The 20,383-nt window shown below is 44.6% G+C and overlaps 9 protein-coding genes across 10 annotated transcripts; 5 read left to right on the plus strand and 4 right to left on the minus strand.

The window, feature by feature from the left end:
• Positions 1 to 465: 465 nt before the first annotated feature.
• On the plus strand, positions 466 to 1,322 carry LOC108059578 (c-Myc-binding protein homolog). The gene is made up of 2 exons (XM_017144924.3): positions 466 to 605; positions 668 to 1,322. The coding sequence occupies exons 1-2, from the start codon at positions 594 to 596 to the stop codon at positions 1,205 to 1,207; spliced, it is 552 nt and encodes a 183-aa protein (XP_017000413.2). The 5' UTR covers positions 466 to 593; the 3' UTR covers positions 1,208 to 1,322.
• Positions 666 to 3,501, minus strand: Pp1-87B (Protein phosphatase 1 at 87B). Its single transcript, XM_017144922.3, has 2 exons — positions 2,223 to 3,501; positions 666 to 2,136 (listed from the first exon to the last, which is right to left on the minus strand). The coding sequence occupies exon 1, from the start codon at positions 3,293 to 3,295 to the stop codon at positions 2,387 to 2,389; it is 909 nt and encodes a 302-aa protein (XP_017000411.1). The 5' UTR covers positions 3,296 to 3,501; the 3' UTR covers positions 666 to 2,136; positions 2,223 to 2,386.
• Positions 3,502 to 3,990: 489 nt separating this feature from the next.
• Positions 3,991 to 5,572, plus strand: NANS (N-acetylneuraminic acid synthase). Its single transcript, XM_017144940.3, has 2 exons — positions 3,991 to 4,383; positions 4,787 to 5,572. Exons 1-2 carry the CDS (start codon positions 4,048 to 4,050, stop codon positions 5,570 to 5,572), a joined length of 1,122 nt encoding a protein of 373 aa, XP_017000429.3. The 5' UTR covers positions 3,991 to 4,047.
• On the minus strand, positions 5,451 to 7,709 carry LOC108059589 (interleukin enhancer-binding factor 2 homolog). Its single transcript, XM_017144939.3, has 3 exons — positions 7,451 to 7,709; positions 7,253 to 7,381; positions 5,451 to 6,530 (listed from the first exon to the last, which is right to left on the minus strand). The coding sequence occupies exons 1-3, from the start codon at positions 7,613 to 7,615 to the stop codon at positions 5,634 to 5,636; spliced, it is 1,191 nt and encodes a 396-aa protein (XP_017000428.1). The 5' UTR covers positions 7,616 to 7,709; the 3' UTR covers positions 5,451 to 5,633.
• A 339-nt stretch (positions 7,710 to 8,048) lies between these two features.
• Positions 8,049 to 9,939, minus strand: LOC108059524 (oocyte zinc finger protein XlCOF6). 2 transcript variants are annotated; one of them, XM_017144856.3, is made up of 2 exons: positions 9,900 to 9,939; positions 8,049 to 9,840 (listed from the first exon to the last, which is right to left on the minus strand). In XM_017144856.3, the coding sequence occupies exon 2, from the start codon at positions 9,834 to 9,836 to the stop codon at positions 8,064 to 8,066; it is 1,773 nt and encodes a 590-aa protein (XP_017000345.3). In that variant the 5' UTR covers positions 9,837 to 9,840; positions 9,900 to 9,939; the 3' UTR covers positions 8,049 to 8,063. The 2 variants fall into 2 exon arrangements, with proteins under 2 accessions (XP_017000345.3, XP_070073756.1); XM_070217655.1 differs by having other exon boundaries at positions 9,894 to 9,909.
• A 3,295-nt stretch (positions 9,940 to 13,234) lies between these two features.
• Prosalpha2 (proteasome alpha2 subunit) lies at positions 13,235 to 14,434 on the plus strand. The gene is made up of 5 exons (XM_017144900.3): positions 13,235 to 13,392; positions 13,498 to 13,574; positions 13,634 to 13,889; positions 13,946 to 14,101; positions 14,163 to 14,434. The coding sequence occupies exons 1-5, from the start codon at positions 13,352 to 13,354 to the stop codon at positions 14,335 to 14,337; spliced, it is 705 nt and encodes a 234-aa protein (XP_017000389.1). The 5' UTR covers positions 13,235 to 13,351; the 3' UTR covers positions 14,338 to 14,434.
• Positions 14,424 to 15,668, minus strand: Aos1 (activator of SUMO 1). Its single transcript, XM_017144899.3, has 3 exons — positions 15,494 to 15,668; positions 15,006 to 15,434; positions 14,424 to 14,948 (listed from the first exon to the last, which is right to left on the minus strand). Exons 1-3 carry the CDS (start codon positions 15,598 to 15,600, stop codon positions 14,471 to 14,473), a joined length of 1,014 nt encoding a protein of 337 aa, XP_017000388.2. The 5' UTR covers positions 15,601 to 15,668; the 3' UTR covers positions 14,424 to 14,470.
• Positions 15,669 to 15,986: 318 nt separating this feature from the next.
• Srlp (Spliceosome-ribosome linker protein) lies at positions 15,987 to 17,595 on the plus strand. Its single transcript, XM_017144897.3, has 4 exons — positions 15,987 to 16,135; positions 16,195 to 16,300; positions 16,366 to 17,151; positions 17,211 to 17,595. Exons 2-4 carry the CDS (start codon positions 16,198 to 16,200, stop codon positions 17,456 to 17,458), a joined length of 1,137 nt encoding a protein of 378 aa, XP_017000386.2. The 5' UTR covers positions 15,987 to 16,135; positions 16,195 to 16,197; the 3' UTR covers positions 17,459 to 17,595.
• Positions 17,596 to 17,791: 196 nt separating this feature from the next.
• Desat2 (Desaturase 2) lies at positions 17,792 to 20,220 on the plus strand. The gene is made up of 5 exons (XM_017144898.3): positions 17,792 to 17,824; positions 18,368 to 18,741; positions 18,803 to 19,139; positions 19,654 to 19,839; positions 19,901 to 20,220. The coding sequence occupies exons 2-5, from the start codon at positions 18,495 to 18,497 to the stop codon at positions 20,211 to 20,213; spliced, it is 1,083 nt and encodes a 360-aa protein (XP_017000387.2). The 5' UTR covers positions 17,792 to 17,824; positions 18,368 to 18,494; the 3' UTR covers positions 20,214 to 20,220.
• Positions 20,221 to 20,383: the final 163 nt, after the last annotated feature.

Genomic DNA, 20,383 nt, shown 5'->3' on the forward strand with positions numbered 1-20,383 from the left:
GGGATTCCCTAAACTGTTGAATTGCTGAATTGTTGAAAATTCAACAAAAAGTTTCAGCAATTAAGGGAACGACCCAAAATGGGTTCTGTTGAATTTTCAAACAGCTGTTATTTCTTGAAAAATTTCACGGAACTTTAAGCGTGTAAAATTTAATTTAATATTGCTAGTTACTGTCTAAAAGTGTTTTAAAGGTAAAAAAACCACAAATATGTTTTCTAAGTTGATTTTAAAATCAATAATGCGTACTGGTGATACTAAAATGTTACAGAGTTGCCACGACTTTTAAAAAAAGGTGACAACTCTGGCTTTTCAGCAATTCAACAAAATTTTCAACAGCCCCGAGGCTGATGAATTGCTGAAATTTCTGAAAGTTGACTTTGTATGGAACAGCTGATTAACAGCTGACCAAAATTCAACAATTCAGCAATTCAACAGTTTAGGGAATCCCCCTATTAAATAGTTTGGAACCGAACCAGTTCCGATTTAAGGGCATCCTGTAGCCCTGGATTAAAATACACTAAGAAGGGGGCTTGACTTCGGTATTTTTCGAAGTTCCATTGGCGGTCACACTACCTGTCTCCATTTTTGCAAAGATGTCCTTTAAGGTGAGCTTTTTCCGAAAATCCAATTGCCACTGGCTAACCACTGTTCTCTTACGATGACACAGCCCATTGATCCGAAGCGCGATGAGATCCGGCGCTACCTGGAGCGCGGCAGCGTCCTGGACTCGCTGACCAAGATCTTCATACGCGTGATTAAGGAGCGGCCCGAGAATCCGATGGAGTACATCCGCAACCACATCGGCGTGGTGCGCCACCAGCACGACAAGTACGAGCGCCTGCAGCAGGACCTGCAGCTGGCCAACGAGGAGATCCAGCGGCTGCGTGGCATCATCAACAGCATCAATCCCGAGGTGCTCCAGGGCCACACGCCCTTGGTTTCCAGTGAGGTGGTTGTGGTGCCGGAGGTGCCGCAAGAAGAAGCCGTGGCAGAGCCCACTGAAGTGGTGGAGCCGCAGGAGAACGGGGAGATCCAGAGCCCAGAGAAGCCTGGAGAAAGTGCATCCGCCGTGGCCGAGGTAACAGCTGCCGTGGAGGCCTGCCAGATTGAGGAGAACCCAGTGGCTGCTGCTCCTCCTCCTTCCAATGTGGATGCCCCTCAGCCCAGTTCATCCGTCCAAGAAGAGGCCACCAGCTCCCAGGAGTAGATCTCATCACACTAAAAAGACATCCCATTAGAAACGCATCCATTTAGAACAAATGTTAAGTATTTTCCTAAATGTAAATGTAAATAAAGCGAAATGCAAAAAAATATGCCGAGAATTATGGATTTTTCAAATGTTTATTGAAATCAGTTTCATAATTCATACACGTTTTATATCATTTGTTTATTAATACAAAGGATTATTGATAATACATATTAATAATAGTTAAAAATGACGGGAGAGAGATGACGAACGGAAAGGGGGAAAGTTGTCTCGTTGAATGCAACAAAATAATAGATTTCTTTGATTTGGGGTGCAGGTAATCAGTAATCTGGGTAATCAGACGGCAATGTGGACGAACAAAAAACTGATTCAAGGTCGAAACTTAGTGTTTATATTTTATTCACTTCTTGGCAAGCGTTCTCCTCGATTTCCCTCCTCCTTCTTCGATTTTTCGTTTTGTTTTGCTTCATACGCTCTATACTCTTAAGGCCAAAGAGCGCTAAGGGGCCCCCTTTCTGTGTATATGTATGCTTTGTGACCGACTGAGAGGTCCAGTCGCTCTCCGTACATCTCCGTACATCTAATCCAATATTATGCTGGGTGCTCTGCTGCGTACGGACCTGTTTACCTAGTGTTTAAAATTTGGACAGAACCTATAATCGCAGGTGTAGGCAAGGTGTGTGTGTGTGTGGGTGGTTCGTATAAGTATATGCGGGGCTATTAAAAATAAATATGTATGTGGCTTTTAATCATGGTATTTGTCAATGTGTTTTTGTAATTGCGAATAAAATCTCAATGGGGGAAGGGAAGGAAAACTTCATTCTCTTGCTGGGGACCCAGGATGATGTCCTTTGAGGCGCAGCTCCTCCATGCATTTCGCTGGCTGTTTGTCGAGGGATTTTCTTGTGGATTTTGTTGACTCGCCCCGGCTGCCGATGATAAAAGTGACCGAAAAGCAGAGATAAGGTTGGAATGAGAGTGTGATTCACGGGGCGATTGTTCAGTCTACACTTACGTTTTTCATCCATGATCTGATGTGGTTTTCTTTCAAAGCATTTGCATTTTATTTCGGGTTGTTGTTGGGTGTGTTTTTCTTGTTGTTTCTTGATTGGTTTTGGGTTGTTTTCTTATTGATTTTGTTTTTTTTTTTAATATAGAAAAAGACTGCTCGTGGTGATATTACTTTTTACGCTTGTCAGCGGGCTTGAGGATCTGGAACGAGCACATCAGCGTGTCGTCCACGGACATCATGGCGCCGGCATTGTCGAACTCGCCGCAATAGTTGGGCGCCGAGAAGAGGGTGACCAGCTGGCGCTTGGCGAAGAACTCGTAGCCATCCTCGACGACCTGATGGGCCCGGCAGATGAGATCGAACTCGTGCTTCTGCAAGAACTTGGCCACCACCTCGGCGCCGAATGTGAAGCTAACGCCGCGATCGTTTTCGCCCCAGCCCATGGTATCCTTGTCGGGATCGGACCAGAGGAGATCGCAGAGGAGGCCCTGATCCGGGACATCGGTGGGCCGCATGATGCGGCGGATCTGCTCCATGGAGGTCAAATCGGGACTCAGGCCGCCGTGGCAGCAGAAGATCTTCTCGTCCACGATAGCCGCCACCGGCAGGCAGTTGAAGCAGTCGGTGAAGGTCTTCCACAACTTGATGCTGTAGCGACGCTTGCACTCGTCGTAGAATCCGTATATGCGATTAATGCTGGCGCACTCGTGATTGCCGCGCAGCAGGAAGAAGTTCTCCGAGTATTTGATCTTGTAGGCGAGCAGCAGGCAGATGGTCTCCAGCGACTGCTTGCCGCGATCGACGTAGTCGCCCAGGAACAGGTAGTTCGACTCCGGCGGGAAGCCGCCGTACTCGAACAGACGCAACAGATCGTAGTACTGGCCGTGGATGTCGCCGCAGATCTTGAGCGGTGCCTCCAGTTCCAGGAGAATCGGTTGCGAGAGGAAGATCTCGCGCGACTTCAGGCACAGCGCACGAATTTCGCTCTCCGAGAGCTGGACATTCTTGCCTGGCCGTGCCCCACGCACCTCCAGAAGTCGCGATATTATGCTGTCGATGTTCATCACGTCGCCCATGTTTGCGCTGGCGTCTTGTATTTAACTGCTGCTGCTGCTAATGCTGCGTGTCGAGGTTACCGCGAACGTTCGTTGGTAGCGCCGAAATAGCCTCGAAATCTGTAGTTTCCCAAATCTATTTCTGCTAAATACTTTTCACAGCTAACTAGTATGAAAATTTCTCCAGTGTGTCCACATTACATTGACCGAGCAGCAGGAAGGAACGAAACAGGCAGTTAGTCATGCCCCACACGCCTCTTGTTGTCCCGCTCTCGCCTGCTCGCTGCCCTTCTGCGTCGTGCGGTGTTGCGTGTGTGGGAGAGGGATAGCGAGTGTGCACCTGGGAGGGGTGGCCACATCGACGGAAAAAGAATATGTGGCCAGAGCGAAGACGCCATCTTGTCTAGTCGATTATTCATTTTGGCGCCTCCTGCAAGGACTTTTGGCGGGCAATCGGTTAGTTTATCGGCTCTCAGGGAGGACTGCTATTTTGTTATTTCTTATCTATTATAATTTATATTATTTATTTTATAGAAGGGCTTTTAGCGTAAATCGAATGGAAATTTAGATTTTAAAACAGAGGTGCTAGAATTTTCCTTATAAACTAATTAATTAATAAACTAACTAATTACAAATGAAGATATTCATTTTACAATGTAAACTTATTTATTTCCTATTGATTCCTATCGATTTACTATTCGATAACTTTCCCTGCCTACGCCCGTCTATCATTTAATTAACTGTTAAATTAGGCGGGTTCGAAATTATAAAAAATGCTTTTGACCGATATTTTAAGCCGAAAAGTGGCTAATGCCGTCTATATTATTGCGGAAATTGGTCAAAACCACCAAGGCTGCCTGGAGACAGCCAAAAAGATGATTTCCGAGGCCAAGAAAGCCGGCTGCCATTGTGTAAAGTTTCAAAAATCCGATTTGGCTACAAAGTTTACGCGATCCGCTCTAGATCGCGAATATAAAAGCGAACACGCCTGGGGAAAAACCTACGGGGAGCACAAGGAGTACCTGGAGTTCTCCAAGGATCAGTACCTCGAACTGCAGGCCTACAGTAGGCAAATTAATGTGGACTTTACAGCTTCCGCTATGGATGAGGTAGTATCCACAAATTCAATTGATCTTAATTGGTGGTCGGTTTTTTAATAGAAATTTTAACCCGCTCTTTAGCCCGCTAACAGTTATTTTTCCTAATATTTTTCCTTAAAAGTTTTACGTAGAAAAGGCCGTTTCGATGTTCTAATAAGATAATTTTCAAATATTTTTTCTTCAAAGCATATATGCTTTTTCCTATAAGATAATACATGCATGATTAATTTATAAGATTGTTTGACCTGATATAATTTCAAAATGAAATTACAGTTTGGTATATTTTTGATATTATGGTTTTCTAAAAAACATACCTATTATAAAATTATATTACTTATACCAATTTTTATTTCAAAATTCTGTTACACCCAAAATAAAAAATTAAAAATTACTACAAATTTTTTAATTTTAGATTTCGTTGCAATTTCTGGTCGATCTAAATGTTCCTTTCATTAAAATTGGCTCCGGAGATGCCAACAACTTTCCGCTGCTTAAAAAGGCAGCCAGCTTGGAATTGCCATTGGTGATCTCCACCGGAATGCAGACCATGGAAACTGTGGAGAGGATTGTGCAAACTATGGCCGAGTCTGGAAAACAGAACTACGGTCTGATGCACTGTGTTTCATCATACCCAACTGCCCCCAAAGATTGCAACTTGCAGTTGATTTCCATGTTTAAAAAGCGCTTTCCCAGTGTGGCAATTGGTTATTCGGGTCATGAGCTCGGAGTGGTCATAAGTCAGGCCGCAGTTTTACTCGGAGCACGCATAGTGGAGCGCCATTTCACGCTGGACAAGAGTCAGAAGGGCTCCGACCATCGATGCTCCCTGGAACCGCAAGAGTTGAAGGCTCTAATTACAGGAATTAATCATTTTGAACTCTCGGCAGTTGCCTTAACTCCCAATGAAATATTGCAAAAACTAAATGGCGGTCAGGAACTGGAGGACGCTCTTCAACATGTTGAGTACAAAACCATTTTGCCTTGCGAGTTGCCCTGCCGAAACAAACTGGGCAAATCAATTGTGGCAGCCAGGAGTCTAGAAAAAGGCCACAAACTGCAGATAAGAGACATGGCCATTAAAGTTAGTGAACCCAGCGGCCTCACAGCGGAGGAATACTTGGATTTAATGGGCCAGGAAATAGCACAGAATATTGGTGAAGATGAACCCATAGTAGGGAGTAGTATAATCAAGTTATAAGTTCAGAAAATACGAAATGTGGAATATGAAATACAATTGTAAATTAGTAGCCTGCGCTGATTTACTCGGCTCCATCGTCGCTGCCCTCCTCCTCGTTCTCGTTCTCGATCATCTCGATGTCCTCCTCGAGGTCGCCCTCCTTCTTGTCCGTCGGCTTCTCGTAGACAGCGCTCAAAGGCGAAACGCACACTCCGTTCCAGACGGACATTTCGCGCACAATGCTGGTGTTGCCCTCCAGTCCCAGGATGTGTTTGTAGCCGCCGTGGGCGAGCACACGGAGCAGCGTCTGCGAGGTGTAGCAGCAGACATCCTGCTGCTCCAGCGTCATGGCGGTGTGCACACGGATGTGACCAGGTTCGGTGGGATCCGTGATGCCAGCCGAGCCGGGCAGAAAGAGTCCGGCGGAGAGGAGCTGAAAGACGCGACGGAAGGCCAGGTTGATGGGCAGCGCCTGACGCGACGGGTTGTTCATGATGGCCAGGTGGGCGATGAGGTCCAGCATCCAGGCCGACAACGGCGCGAAGGCGTCGAAGCGCCTGGTGAGATCCTTGAGTATGCGAATGAGCACCTTGATCGAGGAGTGGTGGGCGTTCTCCTCGAACCAACGCGTGTGCCGAATGGCGGCCAGATGGCTCTGCATCAGCTTGTGATCCAGGTGGATCTCCGGCTCCAACTTGCGCAAATTCTGCGGCAAGGTGGCGATCAGAATCCGCACCTTGGCATGGACGTTGGCGATGTCGAAGCCGCGCTCGTGAATCTGCACGGTGTGCTGGTCGCCCTTGGTCAGCACCTCGGTCTTCATGCTGGCCTTCAGGTCAGCCTCCACCTTCTTGGCCAGGGCGTCGACCGACTCCTTGGTGGGCAGAGTCTTCAGGATGACCACCACATCGGCCACATTGTTGCCGGTGAGGATGGTGCCCTTCTTGAACGAGCCCACCTGACGCACCTCCTCCAGTTGCTGTCGATTGATAAAACGATATGATATATATATATGCTATATAGTGGGTTAAGTACTATATTTAGGGTATTCAATTGCGTTGCAAAAGTGTAAAATTTGTAAGTATGCCAGACGAAAATTGTCAACGACATGTTTTTCAAAAATCGTTGCAAGATATTGACGTACAAACATAAGTTAACTAAAAAAAGAAATGCAAGGCAGGCTTTGCCTAAAATTAAACTGACATATGTACAAAAAAATGTCCCCCTTTTTACTTTATGTGAGAGGTACGCGACTTCTTGGTCATTCTTATTTGGTTTCACTAAAAATTTGGTTAGGTCGCGAGTTCTTTAGTTGATTGGGTGGCCAATTTCTTGGTCAAGAATGTCATCTTATCTAAACCCTCAGTTAAATATCACAAATACCGAAAATAAAGCCGCGAATTCTTTGGCACATAGATGCATCTGTATCGTTTAACAATACCATTTACCAAGAAAAAAAACATTGGTCGCCAAAAGTAGAGCAACAAAATTTATACGCGAATTCTTAAGCGTCAATCGGCTTTTGGGTTGACATTTTAGTATTTTTTTTAGTATTTAAAACCTATATTTTAAACCATTATTTCTACACAAGTACAACAGATTTCTATACAAAGGAATGGAAATTGTTGTTGGAACTGCTTACACTTTTACAAACGTTTTACAAACGTTTGCAACGCAATTGAATACCCTAATTGTACTTACACAAGTGGTCAGATCGCCGGGAGCCACCACCAGATTGTCCAGCACAGCCTGCACCTTGGTCACCAGATTCCCGATGGCCGTCTGCTCGCTGGGCGTGGGACTCAAGTCCTGGTTGCGCTTCAGCAGGGCCTGCAAAGCAAATCGAGATCGAATTGTAGCCGGCGAGGCAAGGCAACGCATGTGCGTTTATTGATTTACCGCGGTGAGAGCCGAATCGTCAACGGCACCGGCGAGCGGAACTTTGGGGAAGAAGACCTCGGCCAGGGTCAAGTCGAACGGGTGGCGGGGCACAAAGGTCTTCTTGAACGGCGGACGAATGCCCCCGCGCATGGGGCGTCCACCTCGGAGAGCTCCACGAACCATATTCCTGTGAGGATGAATTTTTGATTGTTTTCGCGACGCCGGAGCGTTCTATTTTTTATTATTTAGGGTTGAGAGCAGTGTGACCGCTGAGTTGACAATCAAAAATACTTCCTATACCAGTTGTACTAATCTAAATATACCAAAACGTCGGTATTTTTAGAATGTCAGGTGGGTGCCACCGATAAGTTAACTGAAGAGGAAGAATGATGGCGCCTTAATTCAAAAGTACTAAAATAATGTTTAGCTTTTTAATAAATAAATAATGTTATCATTTCATTTTTTAGCTTTATTATAAAATTTATAAATATAATATAAATAATAAATCCGCTCGTGTTTCACGGCTTACTTGCATTTCCCTTTTAAACAATGGAAGTTTAACAAAAAAAGCCTAGAAAGTGAAAATCTTCATACAACATTTGGTTCTTTAACTTTTTTATATTTTTACTTATTACAAATTAAGTTCCTTATGGGTTTTTAAGTGGCTCTTTAGAGTTGAACCCTGGTTAAAACTCTTAGAGCAGTGGGAACAGCTATACGGTCGCTCGCCTGTGTGAATTCGAATGTGTACCTGAAGATTTCCTTGATTTTTAAAGCCCTTTGAGCAGTGGGTGCACTTAAAGGGCCGTTCTCCTGAGTGTACGCGCAAGTGGTTCTCGAGAAAAGCCTTTGTATAAAAAGTTTTTGAGCACTGGGTACACTCAAACGGTCGTTTACCCGTGTGGATCCGCATGTGTGTTCGAAGAGAATCGCTTCTCGTAAAAGTTTTTGGGCATTCATTGCACTTAAATTGTCGCTCCGTAGCGTGGACTGCCGAGTGAATCTTTAAGTGTGTCTTATTTTTAAAACTCTTCGGGCACTCGGTGCACTCAAAAGCACCTTTTATTACGTGTGTAAGCATGTGTGTTTCAAGAGACCCATTGCTAACAAAAGTCGCTGAGCATTCAGCACAACTGAACGGTCGTTCCTCTGGGTGGACTAACAAGTGAAGCCTTAAATCGGAACTGCTTTCAAAAGTTTCTAAGCAGATGTCACATTCGAAGACTTCTCCAACATGACATTGCAAGTGATCCTGAAGATATTTGTTTTGTGTGAAATCCTGTGGGCAACGAGTACACTTAAAGGGTCGTTCTCCAGTGTGAAAACGCAAATGATTCTGAAGATTTGACTTTTTAGTATAGCTCTTTGGGCACTGGGTGCACTGGAAAGGTCGCTCTCCCGTGTGCGTTCGCATGTGATCCCGAAAATTGGCATTTTTCACAAAAGTCGCCGAGCATTCAGTGCACTTGAACGGACGTTCTCCTGTATGAATTGCCAAGTGAAAATCCAAGTATGATTTCCGTCCAAAAGTTTTCGGGCAGTAGGGACACTTCAAGTGATTTCCCAAATGCAGTTGCATGTGACGGTAAAGTTGTGCACTATTTTTATAATCGTTTGAGCAGTGGGAACACTTGAAGGGTCTTTCTCCTGTGTGTATACGCAAGTGGTCCTGAAGATGTAATTTACGTTTGAAGCCCTTAGAGCAGTAAGTACACTTGAAGAGTCGCTCATGTGATTTTATGTGTTCTTGAAGAGTTCCATTGGTGGGGAAATCCTTTGAACAGAGGGTGCACTTGAACGGTCGATCCTCTGCGTGAATTAGCATGTGGCGCTTAAGATTGGTTTTCGTTGTAAAAGTCTTAAGGCATTGGGAGCATTTATGGGGTTTGTTATTTTCCCCATCCTTAGATTCAGGCTCACAATATTCATCATTTCCATAATCTTCATCTTCCTCGATCTTCACTTGACCTTCGGACTGATTGTCGTAGTCTGAAAAAGGACTAGCACTGTGTTCCTCCTCGAATGCGTCTTCATCAAGAGGTTCGTTCTTCACCTGGCACAGGTCTGGTTCAGGTTCCTCTTTGATTGGACAATCTTCGTCTTCTTCCTTCACTTGTACTTCACACTGAAAGTTAACAAGATTCTCCTCATTGGAATTATTTTTTAGCTGGCTGTACAACAAGCTGCTCCTTTCGTAGGTGTTCTTTATATTGAATGCATTTTGCGCATCCTGCAGGCAGGAAGTACAAATGGTTTGGGAAAGTCGATCCCCTTTCTCAAGCTTAAAGCCGGTGCACTCAGAAATCATATCGGAAATGGAGATTCCAGCTTCATGTGTCCCTTCAAAAATATTGACCATGTTCGGATGGCTCTCCAGGCAAACACGACATACTGACGTGTCCATCTCTCTGTAATTGAGTACAAATGTGTCAGGTATCCACTGCAATTGTATCTTTCTTACGAATACAATTTAGATTAATTAAACAAATCAGATGTTTACTTCCTGGACGTTGCACTAGAGATGTGTGGATTAACACTATCGGCTACGCTATCGATAGGCAGCCGCACAGTGGCCTTTAATGTTTATTTTTTGGTCAAATATCCGTATAAAATCGTCCATATATTATAGGTCCTGACTAAGAAAAGAGTAGGCAGGCTGTTGAAAATTAAGGAGACGTGAAGGAGACGTTTCCGACCACATAAAGTATATATATTCTTGATCAGCACCAATAGCCGAGTCTATCTAGCCATGTCCGTCTGTCTGTCTGTCCGTCTGTCCGTTTCTATGCGAACTAGTCTCTCAGTTTTAAAGCTATCGCGATGAAACTTTCCGGAAAGTCTTCTTTCTATTGCAGGTAGTACATATGTCGGAGCGAGCCGGATCGGACCACTATATCTTAAGGCTTCCATAGGAATATTCAAACAAATACAAATTGTAACTTTGTAGGAAGTAGGCGTTTTGATTCTTGACTACTTAAAAAGAAAATTTAAATAGAAACGCTAAATCTGGAATCCCTGGAACTGCACCGAGTGAGCATTACTTTATCTGCAAGGGTATATAAGCTTCGGCTGGCCGAAGTTAGCTTCCTTTCTTGTTTAGAAATTTTAGTCATAATTTGGTGGATTTTACCGAAAATATGCTTAATATTAAAAAAGACGACAAAAAAGTATAATTTGGAATAAACTTTAAAAGCCACTGTGCGGCTGCCTATCGCTACAGTAGCCGATAGTGTTAGTCCACACATCTCTAATGCAACGTCCAGGAAGTAAACATCTGATTTGTTTAATTAATCTAATTTGTATCCGTAAGTAAGATACAATTGCAGTGGATACCTGACACATTTGTACTCAATTACAGAGAGATGGACTCGTCAGTATGTCGTGTTTGCCTGGAGAGCCATCCGAACATGGTCAATATTTTTGAAGGGACACATGAAGCTGGAATCTCCATTTCCGATATGATTTCTGAGTGCACCGGCTTTAAGCTTGAGAAAGGGGATCGACTTTCCCAAACCATTTGTACTCCCTGCCTGCAGGATGCGCAAAATGCATTCAATATAAAGAACACCTACGAAAGGAGCACCCTGTTATATAGTCAGTTCAAAAATAATTCCAATGAGGAGAATCTTGTTAACTTTCAGTGTGAAGTACAAGTGAAGGACGAAGACGAAGATTGTCCAATTAAGGAGGAACCTGAACCAGACCTGTGCCAGGTGAAGAACGAACCACTTGCTGAAGACGCTTTCGAGGAGGAACACAGTTCCAGTCCTTTTTCAGACCACGACAATCAGTCCGAAAGTCAAGTGAAGATCGAGGAAGATTATGGAAGTGATGAATATTGTGAGCCTGAATGTAAGGATGGTGCAAATATCAGTCCCCATAAATGCTCCCAATGTCTGAAGACATTTACTTTGAAAAAAAGTCTTCAACGCCACATGCTAATTCACGCCGAAGACCGACCGTTCAAGTGCGCCGTCTGCTCAAAGGATTTCGCTACCAATGGAACTCTTCAAGAACACATACAATCACATGAGCGACTCTTTAACTGTACTCACTGCTCGAAAAGCTTCAAACGTAAATTACATCTTCAGGAGCACTTGCTTACACACACGGGGGAAAGACCCTTCAAATGTCCCCACTGCTCAATGGAATTTAAACGTAGTTCAAATTGTCGTTCTCACATGCGAAAGCATTTAGGAAATCATTTGAAATGTACATACTGCCCAAAAACTTTTGCTCGGAAGTCAGGCTTAAAATTTCACTTGGCGACCCACACTGGAGAACGGCCTTTTGAGTGCACTGAATGCTCAGCGACTTTTGTGAGGAATTCAAATCTTCGGGAACACATGCGAACGCACTCCGAAGAGCGACCCTTCCAGTGCACCCAGTGCCCAAAAAACTATACTAAAAAGGCGCATCTTCAGGATCACATGCGTGTTCACACTGGAGAACGACCGTTTAAGTGTACCCATTGCTCCAAGGATTTCACACAAAGCAGACATCTTCTGGATCACTTGCGAACGCATGTTGGAAAAGTCTTTAAGTGTGAGATCTGCTTAGAAACTTTTGAAAGCTGTGGAAATTTGAGGCTTCACCAGCTGCTCCACCCAGAGGAACGAACGTTCAGTTGTCCTGAATGCTCAGCGACCTTTGTTAGCAATGGGTCCCTTAAAACACACATTCTAACAACACATGCAATTAAAAGACCGTTTGAGTGCACCGAGTGTCCAAAAAGTTTTAGAAATAAGACACACTTAAAGATACACTTGGCAGTCCACGCTACGGAGCGACAATTTAAGTGTACTGAATGCCCAAAAACGTTTACGAGAAACGATTCTCTTCGAATACACATGCGGGTTCATACGGGTAATCGACCGTTTGAGTGTACCCAGTGCTCAAAAAACTTTTATACGAAGCCAAAGCTTGAGGCACACCTGCGCGTACACACAGGAGAACGGCCGTTTAAGTGCGCCTACTGCTCAAGGGCATTTAAAGTCCAATCTTGCCTAAAAGTACACATTAGGATTCACACAGGAGAACGACCGTATAAGTGTCCCCAATGCTCAAAGAGTTTTTCCCAATCTACACCTCTAAAACAACACTTAAAAACCCATGAGAAATAAAAAATATTTTAAAATCAAGTCGATTAACGCATTGATAATTATTGTTTCTGTAAATTTTATAAATAAGTTGGAAATACCTATTTTTAAAAAATCGGTTGAAATCTCTGGAAAAGACGAAGTTGACACAATGCGTGAAGACAAAGAACTTTTCCCAACATGTTTGAATTTTTATATACAATCTGATGCAATATTTTGTGTTGAATGATAACTTTAAAAGGTTTTTCAAAATAACCTCGAGCTTAAATTCAGGATAAAGGATGAGATTACAGGGATAGCTCATCCGGGCGCAACGCCTACAAAAAGGACATTAAAATGTGTCTGGCGCCTACATCTTTAAAGATTTCTGAAAAGTGCAATTTTTATTGTGCTGAATAATACCTATTGAAATGTAGAAGAAATTTTTCAAATTTATTAAAAAGTCTTAAGCAAATAATGGAATTTAAGCAGTCGTTTGGCGACTCTTTCTCTTGTTTGTTGATAAATTTGTCACTGATGCCAGCATGAGTGCTTGACCATGACAATTTAATCAGTATTTTGCAAGACAGTTAATTCATTATTTATTAATAAAAGTTACATTATTTTTTAAAAATTTCTTTCATTCTTTTAGTGGGAACATTATGTTATAAAATCAGAAGAGCGTGACCAAATATGCAGAGACCGAATATGCCTCTTTTGGCATTCCGCCTGCGGTCACACTGCGAACTGCGCCAATTGCTGTGTCATTTTTGTTTCTGTGCAAAGTAAGTCGGCTTTTTTATTTTACACATCAAATTACTGCTGCTGAGGCCCAGGAAATATGGCTACCGAACGCTACAGCTTTTCGTTGACCACGTTCAGGTGAGAAAAACGAGATGGCCGCTAAGAAACGGTTGATTTCCCCCTCGGGGAACTTAACCAGCCGCCATGACTGGGCAATAAGTACAACTTTCGGTTTTTTTGCAGTCCTTCCGGAAAACTCGTCCAACTGGAGTATGCATTGGCGGCCGTGTCCGGCGGAGCTCCATCCGTGGGCATCATGGGTAAGTATCCAATATAATCTCGCTTGTGCATTCAGTTAACCCTCCCCATTTGGATGCAGCTTCCAACGGCGTCGTCATTGCCACAGAGAACAAACACAAGTCGCCGCTCTACGAGGAGCACAGCGTGCATCGCGTGGAGATGATCTACAAGCACATCGGCATGGTCTACTCGGGAATGGGTCCGGACTACCGTCTGCTGGTCAAGCAGGCCCGCAAGATCGCCCAGACCTACTTCCTGACCTACAAGGAGCCGATTCCGGTGTCGCAGCTGGTGCAGCGCGTGGCCACGCTCATGCAGGAGTACACGCAGTCTGGGTAAGCATGCTGCATCTGCTCTACAAGTTCCCATACTAACCGAATTGCTCCTCCAGTGGCGTCCGTCCTTTCGGCGTTTCTCTACTGATCTGCGGCTGGGACAATGGTCGTCCGTATCTCTACCAATCAGATCCCTCGGGTGCCTACTTCGCCTGGAAGGCCACCGCCATGGGCAAGAACGCAGTCAACGGCAAAACCTTCCTGGAGAAGCGGTTAGTACTGATCAAGTGCTCTAAGTAGTCTGTAATTACAAATTATATATTTCAACTGCAGCTACAGCGAAGATCTGGAGCTGGACGACGCTGTCCACACCGCCATTCTCACTTTAAAAGAGGGTTTCGAGGGAAAAATGACTGCCGACAACATTGAGATCGGAATCTGCGATCAGAACGGATTCCAGCGTCTGGATCCCGCCTCAATCAAGGACTACTTGGCCAGCATCCCTTAAACGTTAAACGCCCCGCTAAGATTTACCCAAGCTAAGCTTTTTTGATAAGTACGGGACATTAAAGAGAAATAAAATTTACAACTTGGTGTTAGTTGAAGTTCAGATATTTAATAGAGGATCTTGGTGGAGTGGTTTACTTTGCTTCGATGGTCTCGATGTATCCTGCACAAGTCTCGGGGTCGAATACGAAGAGATTACGGTGCGGCGCTTCCATTTTGGTAACCACCTTGATAACTTCTTGGGCCACGACGCCGCCAACTACGGCCACGGCTGGAGAGATCTGCGCAAAGATCAGGCCCAAAGCTTCGTCACCCAAGCCCGAGTTCGGCAACAGTTCGTCGCGAATGCCGCGGAGCAGCTCCAGGTCCGCCTCTCTGGTCTTGTAGCTTGGATCGCGCTGCTGGGTGGTCCGGAACTTTTGCAGAACACTCAGCAGCAAAACGCCCGGTCCGTTGCGTTTCAGTGTGCGCGAATAACTTGGCGCCGAAACATCGAAATCAAGCCAGGCTGAGTAGCCGGGATAATCCAGTTCGCGCTGTGTGGGAATGGACACGGTTTCATACTTCTTTTTCTTGTCCGGATTGGAAACGAGCTTGTGTTTGATCACATCCCTGGAAATGATTAGTTATAATTATATTTTCTTAATAGACTTAGGACTGTAAGCATACTCGACATAGCTGTGTTTCTGGAGGCTGGCAAAGTAGAATCCAAACGTGCCCCAGACATCGGTGGCTATAAACTTGACGCCCAGCTCCCGGCAAATGGTGTCGATGCGCAGCAGCTCCTCGTTGGACTCGCCATTGACCACCACGACGTCGAACTGGCCGAAGAACTCGGAGGTCTTCTCCTTCAGGGGTTCCTTGTCGGCTGAGATGTCCACCATGGGATTGAGAGCACGCGCCCGCACCAAGGAAGCCTCGGCGCGGTTGCTGTTCAGGGACTCACGTGCGGCCAGGAACTGCGAGCAAAAGTCCGCCTCGGTGACTGGTTTATCGTCTAATAGCTTAACGGAGTTAACTCCGGACAGGATAATGTTCTTGGTTATCTCGGCACCCAGGCCATTCAGCCCGGCGATCAGGATTCTGGCCGTGCGCAGGCTGAAATTCACAAAGTTTATTGCAGCGCCATTGCAAAAAGCCGGCTTTTCGGCACTTACCGCTTTTGGGATTCCAGTCCCCAGAGACGGATTTGTCTGTCATACAGCTCGTTCTCCGCCTCCGTGAGCTCCACGCCCGTCTCGTTAGTTTCCATTTCTACACCCATTATTTATTTCAAGTGATTTAAACCTTTTTCAGTTGTTCAAAGCCAATTTTTTGCAATAATTTAAGGAGACGCCAGCAAAACGCACTAACGCCTTTTGGAAGCACCTGAACGCCATTAGCCAATCAGTGTTGCCACTAATTGGCAAATGTCACATTTATTATTAATAAAATCTGGCTAGAAATTGTTTCAAGTTAATTTTTGGGTACTTAAAATATTAATTCTTTTTTCTCTTTCAAGCTAAAAAAATATACAGTTTAGCTAGAAGAAGTACTTAAAATAATAATTTTTTGTTTTTCTTTCGAGCTAAAAAAATATACAGTTTAACTAGAAGAAAACATATTTTAATATTAATTATTTATTTATCATTTGAAAGAATACAATACCTTATTCCTTGTGCCAAACGAAATAGCTTTAAAATAGCTGGATATGGCGGAAACAAGCTAGAAGGCAACACTACCAATCGTTCGGTGGCAACCCTGCAACACAATTACCATTGAATTGTTTTTACGAAACTTGACGAATATTTAATTTTCCGGTAAGCATTCCGCTTGTTTTATAATTTCTGGCGGACAATTGATTGCTATTTTACAATAGACAATGTTGCGCAAATTTGGCAGACTGGTGGCCCAGCAGGTGGGTCAGCAAGCACGTTTCACCACAGCCTACCGCCCATTCTCCTCGACAAAGGCGCTGCATAAAGGTAAGTTTGCCGGAAAAGCCGGTGACATAATGTGGGAATATGCACAGTAACCGTGACTTCTCCAGATCCTGCGGCCCAGGAAGCGGATGCGGCACCTCCCAAGAATATCCTGGTGGAGAAGGACAAGAACATCACCCTGATCGGCATCAATCGTCCGCAGCAGCGCAATGCCATCGACTCGCTCACAGCCTCGCAACTTTGCGACGCCTTCGCCAATTTCGAGGCGGACGACACCTCGCCGGTGGCCGTGCTCTACGGCGTGGGCGGATCCTTCTGCTCCGGCTTCGACATCCTCGAGATCAGCACCGACGAGAAGGAGGAGATCAGCGTGGACATCCTGATGCGACCGGAGGGCTCGGTGGGACCCACGCGGCGCCAGATCAAAAAGCCCGTCGTGTGCGGCATCAATGGCTACTGCATAGCCAACGGTCTGGAACTGGCCTTGATGTGCGACCTGCGCGTCATGGAGGAGTCCGCCGTACTGGGATTCTTCAATCGCCGCTTTGGCGTGCCAATGCTCGATGCTGGCACTATTCGCCTGCCGGCCATGATTGGTCTGTCCCGCGCTCTAGATCTAATACTCACCGGACGTCCGGTGGGCTCCCAGGAGGCCCACGACATTGGCCTGGTCAACCGGATAGTGCCCACGGGCACTGCACTGGGCAACGCCCTGGAGCTGGCCACCTGCCTGGCCAAGTTCCCGCAACGTGCGCTCATCCACGATCGCAACTCCGTCTACTCGAGCACCTTCGAGACCTCCACTTTCCATCAGGCGGTGCAGAACGAGGTGATGTTCACCTCCCGAGAGATCATCGAGGACATGCAGAACGGCATCAAGTGGTTTAACCAGAGTAAGTTGCTTCAGTTTAATTAAATGTTTACTTGACTTACTCTTACGTATTCCCCACAGCCTTTAAGCCGGACACCACGCACTCGTGGCTAAAGCGGGACCGCTCCATGGCCGATTGGGATGATGAGGAAGTGGCTGAGGCTGCTGCGCAAAAGGAGAAACTGAAGCAGGAACAGGAGGCTGCCCTCGCCGAGGCCGAAAAGCAAAAGCAGGCCGAAAAGTCGCAGAAAAAGTCCAAGAAGGCGGAGGAAAAGCCTGCTGAGAGCGCGGACAGTACAGATCCTAAAGATAAGCCAAAGGAAAAGTAGTGATGCCTTATCCAAAAACAAAATTAACTGTTCCAAATCATTTAATTTAATTTTGTAAATAACACTCATAAGCAGTTCCAAACTGATTCATTCGACTTTGCTAACTTATTGAAATACATAACTGTAATCAGAACGAATTAATCGCTTTTATCTGTTAGTTCTAAGCCTTGTACTTTAATCCAGTTGCCTACAAAATTGAATTGTCAATACGAAATGATTTTTTATGGAGAACTCAAGTCGAGTCTAATGTGTCTGGGCAAAATAAGTCTTTATAGTCTTGGTCTTAAAACTTTGAAATTTAACGTTTAATCTCTAACAATATCTGGCAATTATCTTTTATTGTCATGAATCCACAGTGCTAATAAGGTCTTAATTGTTCGCAGTTTTTATAATTCATTATTCGCCTGGGCTAGTGTAGGTTCGGCAGGCACTAATTAATACCCTTTACCTGTAAAATGTCAATTTGAATTTCGCTAAAACTAATGGTAATGGCCTAGTATTGACTAAACCATTTTTGTTACATATTTTGCCTGTTTAAGGGGCGCTTTCTCGTCCGCTTGTTAAATTTCCCATAAGATTTCAAGGTTTTCCCTACTTTACCATTAACAAATGGACAAGAAAACTAAGGTTCTCTCTAAGGTTTTTAAATTAAGTTTTGATTTCTGTTTGCTGAGTTGCTTACATACATATATGTATGAAAGCGCTGCGCAAATTGCTTCCGCTTTATCATAAAGTACGATTTCATACAGTTGCATACTAAGCTAATTATAAAGTCGTTGATCTAGGGTTAATACTAGGTATATAAAAGATTTGTGTGGGGTTAGAAATATGCTTCTAAGCAGTGGAATTCTCAAATTCAAATCGTGTGGGTTGCTTTAAATGCTTAAGCTATTGCATTTCCTGCATCAGTTGTAGAAAAACGATTGCTTAGCTCGGAGTGCAAAATTTAAGTAAGGTCGGTTGGTCCTTGCATTTCTTCCAAACATTACGGTTCGAAAGTGGTAACTTTAAATGCGCAGAACAGGATTGTAAAAACATGGCTCCAAACCCGAAAATGCACACCAACTTCGAATCCTCGGAGCAGACGGGTGTCCTTTTTGAGGAGGATGTGGAAACTGTCGACGGAGACTTGATTACTGATAGATTTCAACACAAACGGGCTGAGGATCGGAAGTTAGCCTGGGTCTGGCGCAATATAACCCTTTTCGCATTCGTTCATCTGGCTGCCTTATATGGCCTATACCTCATTATTACAAAGGCAAAATTAGCCACTACACTATTCGGTTAGTCAAGGTACATAGCTTCGATTTCTAGAAAATTATTATACTAATGGATTTTTTAAAGCTGCCTTCTTGTACATTATTGGCATGCTGGGCGTTACGGCCGGAGCTCATCGTCTCTGGGCCCACCGCACCTACAAGGCCAAGTGGCCCATGCGCCTGATTTTGATCATCTTCAACACGATAGCCTTTCAGGATGCCGCCTTCCACTGGGCCCGTGACCATCGAGTGCATCACAAATTCTCGGAGACCGATGCCGATCCGCACAACGCCACCAGGGGCTTCTTTTTCTCCCACGTGGGCTGGCTGCTCTGTAAGAAGCATCCGGATGTAAAGGAGAAGGGTAAAAGTCTGGACCTGTCTGACCTTCGAGCCGATCCAATTTTGATGTTCCAACGAAAGTAAGTTAAAACGAGCGGGTTGGTGTCCCGAATATTTAATACCCGTCACTCAGCTAAAGAGAGTGCGAGGGAGATGAATATATAACATTTTTTGATTGCGTATAACTTTTAAATGAATGGTCCGATTTGAAAAATTTATACTTCTCGGAAATCTTTAAAGGTGTGGGCGCCAGACACATTTTAAAATCGTTAGTGCGCGATTGTGGGCGTTAGAGGGGGCGTGGCGCTCGGCTGAAATAAACTTGCGCTGCGTAGGAAGCCCAAGAATATGCTTGGGAAATCTCAACCTTCTAGCTTTTGTAGTTTCCGAGATCTCAGCGTTCATATAGACAGACAGACAGACGGTCATGGCTAGATCGACTCGGCAGTAACCCTGATCAAGAATTTATATACTTTATGGGGTCGGAAACGCTTCCTTCTAGCTGTTACATACTTTTGCACGAATACAATATACCCTTTTACTCCATAAGTAACGGGAATAAAAACTTTATAACAATACATTTCATTGATATAGGCACTACTTTATGCTGATGCCACTTGCCTGCTTCGTTATGCCCACTGTAATACCCATGGTGTGCTGGGAAGAGTCGCTGGCTTGCTCCTGGTTCGTGGCCACCATGTTCCGCTGGTGCTTTCAGCTCAATATGACCTGGTTGGTCAACAGTGCGGCCCACAAATTTGGAGGACGCCCATACGACAAGTAAGAACTGAGTGATTTACTATTTTCAGTAATTAATTAATATGCGTTCTGTCCTTTTCAGGAGTATGAATCCCGTTCAAAATGCCTATGTTTCCGCCTTTACCTTTGGCGAGGGCTGGCACAACTACCATCATGCGTTTCCTTGGGACTACAAGACATCAGAGTGGGGTCGCTACTCCCCAAATGTAACCACAGCTTTTATAGACATGTTTGCCGCAATTGGTTGGGCTTACGATCTTAAATCGGTGGCTCCCGACACAATCAAGAGACGGGTACTGCGAACAGGAGACGGCTCCCACGAACTGTGGGGCTGGGGCGACAAGGACCTGAAAACAGAAGACGTGCTCTTTTACAATAAAAATAATAACCCATAAAACCTAATGAACTTCTATATCTCTCTTTTTATGGGTTATCAGAGAATGTATTTCTCGATAAGGATCAGAATCGTGATCGATGTCTCTGCTGAAATTTTTTTGAGCTGCAGATTGGAGGTGTTGCTCACCTCACCTCATAATAAGTGAGATTATGTCATATAGGTTTCCTA

This window comes from Drosophila takahashii, chromosome 3R (assembly GCF_030179915.1).
Source record: "Drosophila takahashii strain IR98-3 E-12201 chromosome 3R, DtakHiC1v2, whole genome shotgun sequence".
In the NCBI taxonomy this organism is placed as follows: Eukaryota; Metazoa; Arthropoda; class Insecta; order Diptera; family Drosophilidae; genus Drosophila; species Drosophila takahashii.